The sequence below is a fragment of the Astatotilapia calliptera genome, chromosome 23, assembly GCF_964374335.1.
Source record: "Astatotilapia calliptera chromosome 23, fAstCal68.1, whole genome shotgun sequence".
Classification (NCBI taxonomy): domain Eukaryota; kingdom Metazoa; phylum Chordata; class Actinopteri; order Cichliformes; family Cichlidae; genus Astatotilapia; species Astatotilapia calliptera.
Window position 1 is genome coordinate 6965831 of NC_137443.1, and position 16890 is coordinate 6982720.

The following is a 16890-nucleotide window of genomic DNA, read 5'->3' on the forward strand; positions in this document are numbered from 1 at the left end:
AATTATGTCTTCAGTTACTAAAAAGCATGATGTGTTGCATGAAATCAGGTGACAGATTTGGCCATTGAGGAATATCAAATTTCTTTGATTCTGCTTTTCCAGTATGTTTGCGTCATTATTTGTTTGTCCTGGGACGTGTTATTTAACTAGTTTTGGAACAATTAGCTGACTCTGGGCAGAGAGTATAGCTTTGCACACTTCCAAATGCATCCTGCTATTGCTCTCAGCAGTCACATCATCAATTAACACTAGGGGTCACGCATGCCCATACCATCACATGCCTCCACCATGTTCGACAGATGATGTGATAGTTTTGTATCATGAGCTGTTCTTTTCCTTCTCCATACTTTTATCTTCCAATTTTTCTGTTACAAGTTAAACTTGGTTTCATCTATCCAAAGATTGTTTTTAAAATGTTATATATATATATATATATATATATATATATATATATATATATATATTTTTTTTTTTTTTTTTTTTTTTTTTTTTTTTTCAGAGCTGTGCTGGCAAAATGTAGAGTTGTTTACACTTTCTCGTAAACCCTCGGTGTTTCCATTCATGAAAGCATCTCTTGAGTGAAGATTTTAACAATGATACGCCTGCCTCCTCGAGAGTGTTCTTGACTGGGGGGTTTTCTTAACAAAAGGAAAAAATTCTGCAGTTGTACATTTTAGTTGTTTTCTGTGTTTTCTAAGGCTTTTTGGTGTTGGTGAGCAGTGCTTTCATTAATCACTTGTTTATGATCATTGTTTGTAAACTTGCACATTTTTGCTCTAGAATAGACAGAAATTTATTTTACCTTTTCAACCTAATGATGGCCTCCTTCACATTTTGCTTATCTCTTTTTGGCCCTTCACCCAGCAAAATGATACCAAAAACAAGCTCAACTCCAGAGCTTTGGTGTACTTAATCTGGTGTGAAAAAATGAGTGAACAAGCTTCAACTGGCAATGAAAGCACTTGGTATTTTTGAACCTCTGTATGGAGAACTGTAGGGGAAAATTAGACTAGTTGATAAGTAAGTATTCTTATTGCTCATAAATGTTTATTAACTCTAAATACAGCACACAGGATTTCTACAGTCAGAGAAGATTACATCAGCAAGCTAATTATGATGCTAAACACAACTGATCAGTGTCATCCTGCCGTTAGATCACCATACAGCTGGATCAGAAGAGTAGCTATGTGATCTGTTCTTCACACTTAGCAGCCTTATACTCATGTGCAAAAGTCTTGAGCTTTTGTGCGTGCGCACAAACACACACACACACAATTTGTACAGTTCTAATGACCTTGAAAGTCAGTTTCTTTAAGCAGTCTTCATGAATAGTTCTCCAGGCTTCTTGAAGGACATTGAAAGCTATTCTTTGGACGTTTGATGCTATTTGCTCTGTTCTCTTTCAAGATGATTATTTTTGCATAGCTTTTGCCAGACAGACACATTCCAGAGAGTATTGCGTGGTGGATTAAAATATGATTGTATATGTCTGCTCGGAAAGACATGACAGGCTGCTAGCAACAAAGTGCCTAAAAATAGCAAAGAACCAGTTTGATATTGTTGTTGTCTTCTGTGCAGCGTGGACACAACAGTCGTTCAGCTTGTAGTTTGTAGCCTTTTCAAATTCAAGTAAAAAGAAATGAGGGTTCACTCAAGAATTTTACACTGCACTGTGTCTGTGTTTTATTACTAAATTCAAGTTAGACCCATTATTCCTCCTGTTTCAGTTTATCTCAGTTTATTCTATTACTGTAATATTGACAATGCGATGTCAAATGGGAAGAATGGTCCTCAAACTTCTTCTGGCATGCCATCCATTGGATCCCAACCACATTTTATCATTATCCCCCAAAAATAAAAAATGCTAGTTGAGTTCTAGTGATGTAAAGTTCAGAATGATTACATTTGAAAACTGTTTAGTTGCACTTTCAAAAGAAAAATCATATTCATTTGACTTAGTTTGTCAGTTTGTTGTCAGTTGTCAGTTTTTCCACCCAGTGGTCACTCATGTCCCACCTGCAGCAGCTTTATTCCACACCAGTGGGGTTTTCCAGATTGAAGTGGGGAACCGTTTTCAGTTTTTCAGTTTAACTTGCAGTTGTATGAAATTTGCAACAAATTCTGATGGAAACATTAACCTGAAAATTAAATCAGTGCTACAGACTTGCTAGAAATCTCTCCACTTCAACTACTGTATCTTACCATGAAACAAAATAGATTGCACTGTCCTTTTTTGTCAATTATTAACAATAAAAGAGGATCCAACTTGGATGTGGAACTTTTGGCATGTGGAACTTTTAGTGAAATAAAGTTCCACATGCCAGTAACAACACATGACTCGTATATTGAAGGAAATTATAAAGTTTGGTTTCACTCTCCTTTTTTCCCACCATGGTCATCTGTGCCCCCATGAGTCGTTTTTGCTCCACTCATGGGGGCATCCCCACATTTTGAGAGTCATTGACCAAAGGGAACCAAAACAAGGGAGTTGGCTTTCATTATGATAGGTCACTTGTAACCATTGTCCTTAATGTAAATATGTAAGAAAAGTTGTGTATGTTTCTGTTCCGTGTCCTGTGTACTTTGTTTGTATATGTGTCTTTTTGGCTGCTGTTACAACCAAATTTCCCCTTGTGGGACAATTAAAGGATTATTCTATTCTATTCTATTCTATTCTCACTGGTCTCAAAATATTGTGTGAAGGCCACTGAAAATAAGGGATTGTGTTGCCATCAATACCAGAAGTTTGATTGCATTTCAGCAAATTAACTCTACACTTTGACACGTGCATTTTCTTAAGTGTAAGTGTTGTTAAATGTTTCACTTTACCAGAGAACGTCTGGCGCTGCGATGCTGTATTAGTGAGCAAATTAACAGCAGTAAGAGAAGCAACCTGGTCTTATTTTTAGGATCTTTTTACTTTTTAATAATTCTGGCTTTCTAAAACCCTGAAATGACCTGAAGTGGTTTTTCTTTTCTTTTCCTGTGTGAGGGGCGTGGTTATGCACGCTCCCTGTTTGACAATATGGTGATGTGCGAAAATCTTACTTCAGACGATTTGAACGTGTGTTTATTTTTCAGGTGGGAGTATGACGAGAGCTACTGTGAGGCAGTGAAGAAGATGCCCCCATATGATGCAGGGCCAAGGCTGCTAGATGTTATTGACACGGCGATTTTTGATTACCTTATTGGAAATGCTGATCGTCATCACTACGAAAGTTTCCAGGACGATGGAGGTGCCAGCATGCTTATCCTTCTTGACAACGCCAAGAGGTGAGCTGTGGGTTTCGTGGTTTTTTTTTGTTTTTGATAGTTAGGTGGGGGGAGGGGGGGTGCTCTTCATGAAAACGGGAATCCAAAATGGGACTTTCCCTCCTCAGATGAATGTTTACTTTTTCTTACTGGCTTTAATTACTTAACCATTTCCAAACTTAAGTGGGAATACTGTCCATCCAGTAAAGAAAAACTGCAAGTTTAACCAGAAATCTTGTGTAAAATTGCAGCTAATTCTGTCAGAAACAATAACTTTTGAAATAAATCAGTGTCACGGACTTACTGGAAAATTCTGCACTCTGTTCATAACAATAGTCTGAATATTTGTTGGTTTAAAATGGAGCACTGTAACAAAAAATAATTTCCCCCAGGGATCAATAAAGTATTCTGATTCTGATTCTGATTTTTCAGACTAATAATTATATTTTCATTTTCAGGTTGTTGTTTTTTTTTTGTTGTTTTTTTTTTACATTTTCCGGTGCTCGTCTTTTATTTTATTTCTTTTTTTATTACAAGAATTCACTTATCACTATTGAAGCTACTTTATAACTGACTCATGAAGAACACCCACTTCCATGAAGTGAGGACTTTGAGATGTTAACCCGTCTTTGAAGTTATTTTTGTTTTTGCTGATCAAAACCCAGCAGTGGAAAATTTCTAAGCAGCATTTTTCAGTATTGGCAGGATGAGGTTAAGTGTGGTAAGAAACAAACCTTTTACTGGGAATAATGTATACCAATAGAAGTGCTGAGTAATTTCTTGTCTTTCCTTTTTTTAATGAAGAGTATAATCTATATTTTCTATGCAGTGAAAATACCCTGCAGCTGGTACTCTTTGCAGGCCAATAATGGCCCAATTCTTGGATTTTTATTAGAACTCTTTCAGATTAAGCTGGAAGCAATGGATTCTTGCTCTCTGTCATATAGCTGACTAGCATTGGTAAGGCTAAGTGTGGAATTCATTTTAGTTCTTACCAACATGATCAAAACAAACTACACCTTCTGTCAACAACACATGGCATATTACCGCGTGCCATTTATTTTTTCATTTATTCATTCATTCATTTATTTATTTATCTATTTATTTATTTAATTATTTCACAAAAGCTAAGCTAAAGTCCAGAAACCATGTTTAAAAAACTCTGTGCATGCCATCATTCATTAGCTGGTAGAACCACTTCTAGCGGCAAGTAGTTTTCTGTATGACTTTATCAGCCTCTCACCTCATCGTGCAGGAATTTGAGCCCACTCGCTTACCACATTGACTGAGTTTATTGAGGTTTAAATGCATTCATTTAAGCCCAACTGGCCTTTCAGTTAGAGGTCTGGATTTTTTGGTTACTGCAACACTCTGATTCTTTGAATTTTCGGCCATTGTGTTGTAGAGTTGCTGCTGTTCTGCTCGTTGTGTTGCATGACCCAGTTTAGGCCAAGCGTTAGCTGTTGGACGGATGGCTTCACCTTTGACTCTACAATACTTTGAGTCAAGCATGAACTCCTTTGTATACCAGTTACTGCTAGTTCCCCATTTCCTGTCATTACCCCTCCAACACTGTGCTGTCAGTTGCTATGAGGTGTTTGTTCTCATATGCTATGCTTGATTTTCAACAAACGTGGTTTTGTGCATTATGGGTAAATATCTCATTAAGTTACATTTACATGTAACACACTAATTGAGGCCTGTAGATTATGAGATGTAACACTTGTGTTGTTTGCAGTTTGCTGCGACGCCCACCCCTGTTTCTGAAACACATATTTTGTTTAGTATTTTGTCCTAGTTCCCTGTGATCTTTTTTTTTTCTTTCCAATGATCGGCCGCAACAAGTTGCAGCAGATGGTAGCTTCTCCCTGAGCCTGGTTCTGCTGGAGGTTTCTTCCTGTTAAAGTGGAGTTTTTCCTTTTTGAGGTTTTTCTCTTATACTGTAGCATCTTTACCTCACAGTGTAAAATCCCTCACGACAAATGCTGTGGCAAACTGGAGATATATAAATAAACTTGAAATGAAAAATTACATTTCCCACTTATGAATCTTTCTCAATGCAGAATGATGGGTTTCAAATTGTTTGCAGATGGCCTTAAACCTTTGCCAGATTGTCAGGAAGCAACAATTTCTCCTAAAATCATTCTTGATGTCTTTCCTCCTTGGCATCACACACCTAAATGCTCCATACCTGCTTGCCCTCATAATTTCTCTTAATTCAATAAGACACACACTTCTTCTGCATTCTGCCCTAGTTTTTGTTGCATAAATGATGACACAGTGTAATATGTCAAGTGTTGTTGTTCATCTGAGTTTATTTAATTTTAGAACTTTTTAAAGACCAGATGATTTTGTTTATTATGTCCTGGTACATAAAACCTTGGAACTGAAAAAACTGTGTATATTTATTTTCACATTACTGCGTTACTGTATGTATTACAATCAAATTTAATTAGAAAAGGGCTTAAGAGCCTGACACTCTCAGTCTTAAAAGTCGTGTGAATAGGAATGAATGCATTTAGCCACATTGCCAGGAGAGTTTTCACAATGGGATACAGTTAGATCTTGTAATACATGATTTAACTGTATGTAAAGATATAAAATATACAGCTCCTGTTTGTTGAAGGTCATGCTAGTTTTGGACATGGCTGGACTCAGATCCAGACTCTAGTTTGGAAAGCTTTACGGGTTTTAGATTGTCCGAGAATCTAATAACTCCTCAGGAGCTCTTCAGAAACAGGGAAACTGCTATTCTAGCAAATTCAGTCGAGGTGTGTACGTGTGTGTGTGTGTGTGTGTGTGTGTTTCAAGTGCTTTATGCTGGGGTTTTTTTTAATCTTTCGTAATTTTTCTTTTATGTCCTCGTGCAGCTTCGGGAACCCAGCTCTGGACGAGCGAAGCATTCTTGCACCACTCTACCAGTGCTGCATGTAAGTCGGAGAATTCCCAAATACAATTTCCTGTTTACCAGGTTATGTTTTTTTTCTACTGTAGTGTCTCTCCCTTTCTCGGTAGGGTTCGTGTGTCCACGTGGAATAGATTAAACCTGCTGCGAAGTGGAGCTCTGAGCTCAGCCATGCGACAGGCTCTGGCATTTGATCCCATTCACCCAGTCCTAGCTGAACCACACCTTGCAGCCCTGGATAGGCGTCTATCTGGAGTTATAGAAACCATAAAGCAGTGCATGGAGGCACAGGGCCCTGATAACACCCTAATAGAGGACCGAATGAACCTACCACATCCTTAAAAGGAAGGAAAGGAGAAAGGGAGGGGAAAAAAGCCAAGACTTTCCAGCCTGGACCTGGAGGGAGACGAGTGACCAAACAGATCAGCTCTGGTGTTTAAAGAAGGGACAGCAAAATGACAGGGTGGAATAAATGTTTCTCCCCCCGTTTCCCTTCTTTGTAATGCTGAACACTTGCACTCGAGTGATTCTCTAAAAGGTGCAAAATCATGGGATTCAAAGAGTTGAAACTGCGTCACCGTTAACCATTTAAACTTTCTCTCAGGACTGTTGTGCACTACAGGATGTGATCTGCTGTAAGGACCGCTTCTTCTATTACTACTGGTTTAGATGAAACTCATGCCTTGTGCCAAATCCTCTCTCCTGGTCACGCTTCTCCTTGACAGTCGGCTAAGGAGAAAGGATGGAGATGAACATATTCGAGAAAGGAGGAGGGAATGTTAAATTGAGCCTGTTGTGAGTTGTTGTTGGTTCAAGCAGCTTGGAGTTTACAGTCCAGGAAACTGAAAATGTTTTTCTGTAGAAATGACAGGAAATTTAAAAAAAATATTTTTTTGAGCTGATTTGTTTTTCTCCCTTTCCTCGAATTGAAAAATAACTCGAAGAAATAGAGAACTGACTCAATTCTGTGTACATAACTAAAGTAACTAGTGATGTAGAATTATGAGACAAAAGAATATAAATTTGTGGATTATAAATTAAATGATGTTAAAGCTGTGTGTTTGTGTCCGGGGGTACGCGTGTGTGTAGATGAATAACTGCCACATTGTGTCACAAATAAGAAAGCTACTGACTTGCCCGACTCGAAGGATCATGATGCAGAGGTCAGGTGTGTGTGTGTGTGTGTGTGTGTGTGTGTTCGTTCATCTTTAACAATAAACTATTGTCTATTTAATTCCGATTTCTCTCAGGCAAACTTTCTTCTCTGTGTTCAGTACTTGAAAGTTCAAATCCTGTGGTCAGATGTGTGGAAGGGACTTTCACTTTAGTCTTACTAGTTTGGATATTTTTTTTTAGTCAGATTTGACCTGAAATATGTCACAGGTCATATCTGGAACACACCAACATTCAGTTTATTATAACTAGTTTTGTTTTTCGTGTTGCCTCGTCTCACTTTCTGTAAACGATTGTTTTGAATTGTTCAAATTTGAATCACCTCTCATGTCCTAAATGTAGTTCAAATTTAATGCAGCAGTTCCATATTAGTCAAAAAAAAAAAACAGTTTGTGTCACGCTGTCTGATTTTTGTGCCATAGCTTTGATTAAAGGCTGGTTTCACTTATGGTGACCTTAGATTTTAATAGATATTGGGTTTTATAGAGCAAGTGCAGTTTGCACACATCGAGGGGAGAGAGGGGGGTATTTTAATGATTAAAGTGTGTGTGGGGGGGTATTTTCAGTTGTGGTTAGCACATCTGTGAGAAGTGAGTACCATCCATCCCCCTTTATTCTGTGATCCTCCGATGCCGTCAAGACTTCAAGAGCAGGTGATATGTCTGACTTGTGTTTTTGCTTTCAACTTTTCACCTTATATACACGCAAGAAAGCATTTAATCTCTGTTTGCTTTTTCTTTCAGAAGAAATGTTCCAGGGTGGGGGATGTAAAAGGATGTGTGTAGGCTTCTGATGATCGCACTGCTCTTCATGAGCTTTTCTCATTCTTCTGAGAGCTGAACTCGAAATACCCAGCTTGTCCAAAAAAGAAAAAAAGCCCTCATCCCTCTGAATCTGATTCGTGCCGCCGCAGTTCTTTTGGTTATGGATTTCCCCATGTGCACATATGCTTCTGTTACAGATCATCTTTCACCACTGTTACTTATAGTTATCACTTGACATTTACCTCATCTTTGTTAGTCCTGGCAGTGGTGGTACAATGTCTACAAGTGCGTCGTCTTAAACCCTTGATTGGTCTGGTTTTGTTGTGCTTTCTGTACCCACAAGGGCGGACGCTTCATTGTGAAACCATGTGGCAGGTCCCCCCCTTTCCCACAGGCAGGTGTTCACCGTCAGCTGCCTTCTCATCTTGCTGTCACATCCAGCATCTTCCGTGTTTGTGTGTGCAACAAGTCAGATGATATAGGACACCTGTTTCGTTTATGCTAAGCAGGTGTTTTACTTGGGACATATACCAAAACATTGAAACTTCATGAAAACCACAATGTTTATCATGTTGGGGCATGCCAGGTCATGTCATGTCAGAGATGCAGAGCGTGCTCTAACACAGGAGCAGCTCAAGTTTCCCGAGGCAGCCTAAATTTTCACTTCTCTCATCTGCTTAGTTATTCTCCTGCTTGTTGCGTCACCTGTGCCTACAGTGAAGGTAATGTGAACAAATGTACAATAAATAGTCCTATTACTCATGACAGCTGACACTAGATGTCCCCCTAGGATAATCTAGTAATTTTATAGATTCTCAGTGCAAACTTGGCACTGAATGTCACAAACATTTCAGAAGTCCCAACACCTATTACAGGAATATCAAAACCCAAATGTGTAGGAGATGAAGATAAAGCTGCAAAGTGTGAGAGCTGAGTCACTGTAAGTACCACAAGCACACTGTACATTACTCTTTGAATGAGGCAGCGAGGTTAGCGACATAGGATATTTTGCAAGGAAACCACAACAGTTTGAAGTCAAACTAAACGAATGACTTTGTGGGGAAACAACAGTAACAGCAACATGATGAGGTGGTGGGCTATCAAGTAGGCTCCAAACCTTTGGGGTCTCCAGGCACACTGCGCACTGGCTAGTTTGCGGTAAATCGACATACATTGAAGTAAATGCGCTGCATTTTGACTCATCTTCAAGCTTCACATAAAAGTCGATGTGTACTTTTAGTGCAAAGAAGAATTCATTGATTTTTCTTTTTACATTTTAAGTAGTTTGTATTCTCGTCAGAATATTTTGCCATTTGAAGTTTAGAGTTTGTTGAGCTGATCAATGCCGCTCTTGTAAATGTGTGACAATCACTGGCTGTCAGATTAACTTAGTGCTAAGGCTGAAAACACAGAAACAGGTTGAGTGGTTGTCCCAAGATGATAAATCCACTGGCTGTGCTTAGTGACTTTCTGGATTAAAATGACCCCAGAGCAGCCTGAGAATGGGAATAATAGCATTTCTGTCATTGATTTAGATCAATTCAACATAACAAAAAAAAAATCCTTCTCAGTGAAAGGGTATATGCTATTTTAAGACTTCAACACCACAATAATAGTTTCAGTTTGTAGGGGTGCATTCTTTTAAAATAACTGCTGCACACTGCTTTAACCCAGCAACTGGAGCGGTCACAAGCCAGTTACCCCTAATGCCAGTCCCAATCCCAGATAAATGGGAAGGGTTACATCAAGAAAAAGGCCATCTGGTGTAAAATCCTGGCAATAATCAAACATGTGGATCACAATGAATGAGATTTCCAAAAGAAGATTTATGGATGTAGTGAAGCAGGACACGTAGAGTGTTGGAGTGACAGAAGAGGATGCTGCGGACAGGTTGAGGTGGAGGCAGATGATCTCTTCTTGCGACCCCTGACAGGGTCAGCTGAACGAGGAAGAGGATGTGGCTGCTTTCACTGTAGGAGTGGAATTAAACAACGTGCTTTCAAACTTCCTGCCATTTTAAATAGAAAAAGTGCAGAGCCTAGTGTTTATAGACTTAAAAAGTTAAAGAAGAGTGACAAAGGGCAAACCAATATAGACTGTTGTCCCGCTTTGACACATTTATTGTGTTTCAGAAACTGTTCATGCATCTGTGCGAAACTGATTCAACATCATTCATCCAAATATATGGCGAGAAAGTTACCGCTCTAACAACTGCTAGTGATCAGTTTAGTAAATGCCATGGCATATGATTCACATCCTTTTCATGAAAGCTGTGCTCTACAAATAAGGCCATTGTTATTGTCACTGAAACCAACACCAATCAAGAAGGAAACGCTAATGACAGTATTAAGGTAAAGATTTTGTATTAATTAAGAATAACTTTACTTCTTGGTAGACTATTGAACTCTAAACCATCTCAGCAAAATGTCCCCCACAGCACTAAAGAGCTACAAGATACCCTCACTGTAGAGGCCAAGGCACGCACACACGCCAACCGCCGCCGCCACCAAGCTGTTTCCCATTTCTCTCAATCTTTATGCCAAGTTCAGCAGCTTCTTCATCAGTCTTCTCATTCGGGGAGGGTGATGGGAGATAGTTTGTTATTTTCTTATTAGCAGGTTGGCGGTTCGATCCCTGACTGCTCCAATCTGCATCCCAAAGTATCCATGGGCCATATACTGAACCCCAAGTTGCTCTGTGGTGCATTCATATTTTTGAATGTTAGATAAAAAGCGCTTAGATGTTGCAAAAGGTGCGTGTGTGAATTTTATTGAATGCTGTAATGAAGCACTTTGAATGCTCGAGGAGAATAGAAAAGCGCTATATAATAACCAGTCCGTTTATTATTCAATTCTTTAATGTGGATCTCAAAAGTCAGTAATAAGGATGCTGAGGATCTCCGTCCACACCACTTTTCTGAATACCCCAAACTGTTGCCACTTCTAATTTAACCTAATTGAGACAGTTCGTCTGCTTTCGGTGTTTCAAATAGTGCTCGATCATATAGGCCTCAGAGAGATGGACAATACTAAATACACCAAAAATAGCATTGTTCATTGTTTTATTTTTTTAATAAGGCCATCATCAAATCTTTACTTTTTCAGGACGATATTGGAAATTACACGCACGTCAGACACAGCAAAGGCAGACCAGTGCAGACCAGGGTTAGTTAGAAAAATAATAATAATCGTAATATTTGTGGAATAATTTGTAAAAATGTAGGACTTGCAAAGATAAATTTGCAAATTTGGTAGGGTAGGCACACACGTGTCTCCGTCAATTTCAAAGTAAAACCCACACTTTTGCCCAAAATAACAAAAAACAAAAAAACTGTTAAAAACTTTGTTAGCTTCATCATCCATTGTCTGCTCACATGTAGAGCAATAAACTAGATTTAAAGTGAACTGAGAGGTGGCAGCAGCCGTTTCTATCATTTCTCTGCTCATTAGTTAAGTCTGGGAGACCCGAAACAGACGCTGAATAAAATATCTTTTTACTTTATTTAGTTTAATCAGGTGTGTTATCACTGACACCAGATTACTGCATCACTCGTTTCCCAGAAACAATGTTTTTTCTTTCTTCCTCAGCATGCTCAAATCTCTCAGAACCCCCTGATGAATATTATGGGAACATTGATTGAAGCGCACACAATGTGGGAGGATTCACTCGGCTCGTTTTGTGTTAGAAGATCGCAAGCGTCTTGGCGCAAATCGGCACACTGACAGCCAATCAGCTCACGGTGCGCTGGTTTCGCTCCTGCTTCTCTCTCACTTTGTGAGCGTGTGCGCGTGTGCGTCTATCCCCAGCGTGTACATGGCACGAGCGCGCTGCAACCCCCCCACCCACACGATCTCAGACACAATAAAGTTAAGACCGTGAGCGATTTCCTTCCAGTCACTCCCCTCCTTTGCACTTGCCCACTCGCGTTTAAAGCCTCGCTGAGCTCCTGCAGGGAGCTCAGAGCACTGATGGAACAGGGGATGATGGATGCTGAGAGAGGTCGTGTGATCCACCGGAGAAAGCGCACAGGGACACTCGCGGTGGTGGTCGCCGTGCAGAACGTGGTCGTGGCCGCCTGCCTGATAGCCACTCTTTTCCTTTACTTGGACTTCCCGAAGGATGTGAGTACGCTGTGAGTGGAGAGGTTAAGTGGAGAGCTCGTGGGCAAGGATGCGCACACTTGGTTTGTCTTTAAGAACATTTTGGATGATTTTTTAAAACACCTGCAGTTCAATACCGAGTAAAACTCCTTAATGCACATTTATCTATCAACTTAAAGTTAATATTATAAGCAGCTCTGTTCATCCAGACGTTTTCTAGCTCTGGAACTCTTTTTGAAAGCTTGATACTATTATTACACTATTGTTATTTCAATATGATTAATATCTCTTAAAATAGTGTGGGGACTGCATGTTCTCAGAAGGGAAAGGAGACTGCAGAAACAAACTGTCAAATTACGATTAAAATATAAGAGTTATAACTAAAATGTTCTATCAGGTTTGGAAAGTTACTATAAAAGCTCCTGCTGCTATCTTAAGTTTCCCTTTGTGTCTGAGTGAACTATACGGAGCGAGATTATTTAAGATAACTTGCGCGGATAAAGGAAACTTTGCGAAAGTAACTGGTTGCATTAGGTAATCACAGCTGGAAATGCAAGTGGTACAGCACAGATTAGAAAAGTGCTCAGACTATTTTTTTAGGCTATTTGTACCCGATAATATTAATTTGTCTTTGATCTGCCCGCAAAACTGAAGCGCTTTCCGCTTATCTTTATTTAAAGTACACTACAGCGTGACATCTGAGAACACAGATGCCCTGTGATGTTCAAATGCATCGGGTCTAACACTTCTCACCCTTATGTGCAGCTGTCACATTAAACTAAGCGGTGGCGGGCGATAACAGCAGATATATGAGCTCATCAGTTCACCAGAGCGATTTTCTGCATGATCGATCCCTTATTTTCGGCACATTTTGCCGCTAAAGCAAATAAACAAACAAAAACAAAAAAGCCTAATAATATTTCTTTCTTTTTGATCACATCATTTGACCAAATCTCCTACTTAAGTAGGCGGAACTCGTTCCGTCAATTTTGAACGGAAGAAGAGTGAAATGACGCATCAGACGCCCCCTTTATGCACAGCAGAGGCTGAATCAGAAAGCCTGACTTATAACAGAGAAAGTTGATAACCGCCGTCGTGGCACCTCTTATCTCTGACTGGGTTTTTTTTTTTTTTCATAAAGTTGATCGAACTAGCTAAAACAGAGAAAAGTTGTGTTCAAATGTGCTGATAAAACGTGTAAAGTAAGTAACCTAATGTTTCACGTGGCTCTGCATCAAGTCATGCTGTTTCAACTCGATAAGGTGGATGCTATATTTTAAGCGTCTGCGGCTCTCCTCTTTGAGAGAGATGCGTGTTACTATTCCATCCATCCATTTTTTCCCGCTTGTCCAATTCAGCGTCTCGGGTGTCTGGAGTCTATCGCAGCTGTCATAGGGCGAGAGGCGGGGCACGCCCTGGACAGGTCGCCAGTGTATCGCAGGGCTATCAAAATTCCAGATTATTGAATTAGAGGTGGATTGATTTGGTGCAGTAGTAGTAGTACTAGTAGTAGGTGCTGTTGCTTGTTATCACAGCGATGCCTTGAGGCGTGAATAGTCATCCAGGAAATCCCAAAAAGTTGATTCTGTTCATCTGGATGTAGCGTAGTGTCTTAAAGATCCGCGTTTAACTTTTGATTTTCAGTTTTAATTTTAAATTCTACAGTAACATAAGGCTTTCAGAGATTTGCTTGAGAAAACAAAAGTCAAAGTCAAAGTCAACTTTATTTGTCGATTCTGCCACATGTACAGGACATACAGAGAATAGAAATTGCGTTACTCTCAATCCCTAGATAAATAGCAAATGAACATTTAAATAAACATTTAATAAACAGCTTTATTAGTGACACAAAAAAAGGAAAAAAGACGAAGCTAAACCGAGAGACAACCTGAATAGGCGCACTTTTTGAGGCTCTCCATATTCTTTGACCCGGATGACTGACAATCTGCATAGAAATAGCTGCACGGTTACTGTATAATGATGATTGTATTAGTGACTAACATTTGTTCTACTTTTAGGACATCTTGTTTATTCTTGAGATGCTACTCTCACTACTGTTTTTAATCAAGCTGCTGTGAGACTTTCCCTAGTTTCTGTCAGCCTGTCTATTTTCACACCGCATCACTTAACCGCTGTATCAAGCAAGTTTGTGCTTCCCAGAGTGAAACATCAAGAAATTGCAAAACAGAGCTGTGTGACCTTTACAAAGAAAAAAACAAAACAAAACACACAGAGGGCAATAAGAGCAACGAAGAAAATCTAGAAACCCAATAAGCCTCTAATCTTTGCGTTTTTTCTTTCCTCAGCAGACGTCAACTGACACGATTGTGCACATAGAGTTTGAACCTTTAACAGGTGAGAAAAATAAAACCTTTAGTTTCTGCTCTGATCTTCCCACCCACAGAGATACTGAAAAAGACTACAGAAAGTCATATCAAGTAAAAAGCGTGCTTTCACCTTAAAAAACAAAAAACAAAACCAAAAAACATGCTGCTCTCTTTGTCTCACATTGTATTTTCATTTTTCAGTCCCCCTAGGAAATATGACACTGAAGTTTAAGGAAATTGCAAGCAAGTACAAAATGGATGTAAATACGGATAAAAATAAGATCGACATCACATGCAAGGGGCCCTACATTTGGTATATGGATGTGTGCTACAAGTCGTTGACAAATGGGATGGTGACCACAGGGATACTGCAGCTGAAGATGGATGATACTGTTGTCAGTAACGTCACACTGACTGTTTCAGATGTGTTAGATGTCTGCAGGGGGCACCAGAGCGTAGTTTATCTCAGGGCAAACACGAAGTCTAGTCTGGACTTGAACCAAATAGATGGTTTCAAGGTCTTGAATGTGACCGTGGGCCTAAGCTATCTGCTGGGAAAAAGGTGTGAATTCTGATGAGGGCCAAGACGTGCCTTCAGGAGACCAAACCCAGAACTGGCTGGCATGAAAAGAAAACTCGACACTGAGCTGTGCTCATCTGCCAAGTGACAGCAGACACACTAAGCCTGATTCACGCTGATGACACGAGTTGTGTTGACAGAGTCTCTTTTTGTTTTCTTTAATCACCTCAGCCAGGGTTGCAGTGAAATCTCTACAGTGTGCGCGCAGCCCTGGGCACGAGCAACTTGGTGGATTTTGGTGGTGACACAATCTGTTTTCTTTAACACAAAATAGCTAAAAAAAAAAAAGAAAAGAAAAGAACAAAAAAAAAAAGAAAGACAGTGTATTTGACTTCTTGAATAAGCATATTTTTTTATGCACAAAGACCACACTGATTCCCATTCTTAAACCATTCGGATTGAGGCTGTAACTGACTGTTATTTTTCTTATTGATTTATCCTCCATTTATTTATTAATTTTTATTTTTTACCATTGATGGTTTGATTCAGAAAACGAACCGAATACTGATTGTTTTTCCTTTTTCCTTTTAAACTCCTCGTGTTTATCTCCATTTCCTGGTGCCAAAAAGTGACTTTTTCAGCATCCAAAACCAAAGTTATTCAGCTTACTCATATATAGAAGATTGTTGTTGTTGTTGTTATTATTATTATTTTTTACATAAATGTTTGTTGTACCAAATGAATGTATTTGTTATGGTCCATTTGTCTCCTGTGTAGCTCCGATCTGAGTCTGTGAACTTTCTGTGTGCCAAAAAAAACATTCCTCACACATTTCTATGTTGGATTTTCTGTCATAATACCAGCACGACTACAGCAGAAACATGCAGGAGAGCCTTTTTTGCGGCTCTTTTTTGCCTACATGCTGTTAGACATTGTCTAATCTACTCTGTGCTTGTGGTGATGGATTATTACTTATCAGGCTAAATGATGCTGCAGTTACACTGGCACACAGACCTCTCAGAGTAAAGACCAGAGAGGAGATGAATGTAATGGGACTTTTTGATTGTATATGCACTTGCAGTGTGCACAGTCCTTGGATTTGTGTGTGTGCGTGTGTGCGCGTGTGTGTGTGTTTAAATTATGCATAAAGCACAGACCAAGTGTTGACTGAAGTTCATCATATTGTGGTGTATTAGTTAAGCTATTATATTTAAAATAAGAAGCCACATTTCATGATTGTTTGGCACACTGTAAAACATCTCGTACAATGTTTTAAGCAATGTCACATTCCGTGTCATTTTTGCTTACACTGGATGGTTTGATTTTTTTAAATAAAACATTTTATGCAGGCTGAAAAAAAAACTGTGTTTACATTTTTGTTTTCAAATGATCTGGTACTGGTGATACTTTGAATGATTGCAAACTGAGCTAAAGGAGGCTTCTTGTTTTAGCTGGATTTTCTGCTGCATGATTTAACAATGCATACTTAATCCAGGGTTTCTACCTCCTGTAAGGTTTGGCCTAGTTCAAATGTTGGGATGAAACTTTAATAAAAAAAAGAGTTTCCATTCATTTTGCAATAAGCTTCACTTCTTTGTTTTGATCGTTCCGACTCTCGCTCTGCCCCTCCCTTTCTGTGTGTACATGTGGCTCCTGTGAGAGTAAGCAGTTTCATCATCATTACCTGATAATTCAGCCTTGCTTAACCAAAAGTGAAAGTGAATTGCACAACTAGCCTTTCCATGTCACCCAGTGACTTAATGTGACACAACTTATGTACACTTCTGAACTTTCTACACTTTGAGTGTCAAACTCACTTTAACCCATTAAGCTTAGAGGTCTACGGTAC

At 39.3% G+C, this 16890-nt stretch overlaps 1 protein-coding gene and 1 long non-coding RNA gene across 3 annotated transcripts in view; both read left to right on the forward strand.

Moving 5' to 3' along the window:
- Positions 1-7778, forward strand: part of fam20b (FAM20B glycosaminoglycan xylosylkinase) — a 44286-nt gene extending 36508 nt beyond the window's left edge. For both annotated transcript variants that reach the window (XM_026158067.2, XM_026158069.2), the window contains 3 exons: positions 3082-3273; positions 6123-6182; positions 6268-7778. In XM_026158067.2, coding sequence (XP_026013852.1) covers positions 3082-3273; positions 6123-6182; positions 6268-6499 — 484 coding nt within the window. In that variant the 3' untranslated portion in view covers positions 6500-7778. The remainder of the gene's footprint in view (positions 1-3081; positions 3274-6122; positions 6183-6267) is intronic.
- A 4236-nt stretch (positions 7779-12014) lies between these two features.
- On the forward strand, positions 12015-16403 carry LOC145424420 (uncharacterized). The gene is made up of 2 exons (XR_013905499.1): positions 12015-14549; positions 14723-16403. It is a non-coding gene; the product is annotated as an uncharacterized LOC145424420 (long non-coding RNA).
- The last annotated feature ends 487 nt before the right edge of the window (positions 16404-16890 follow it).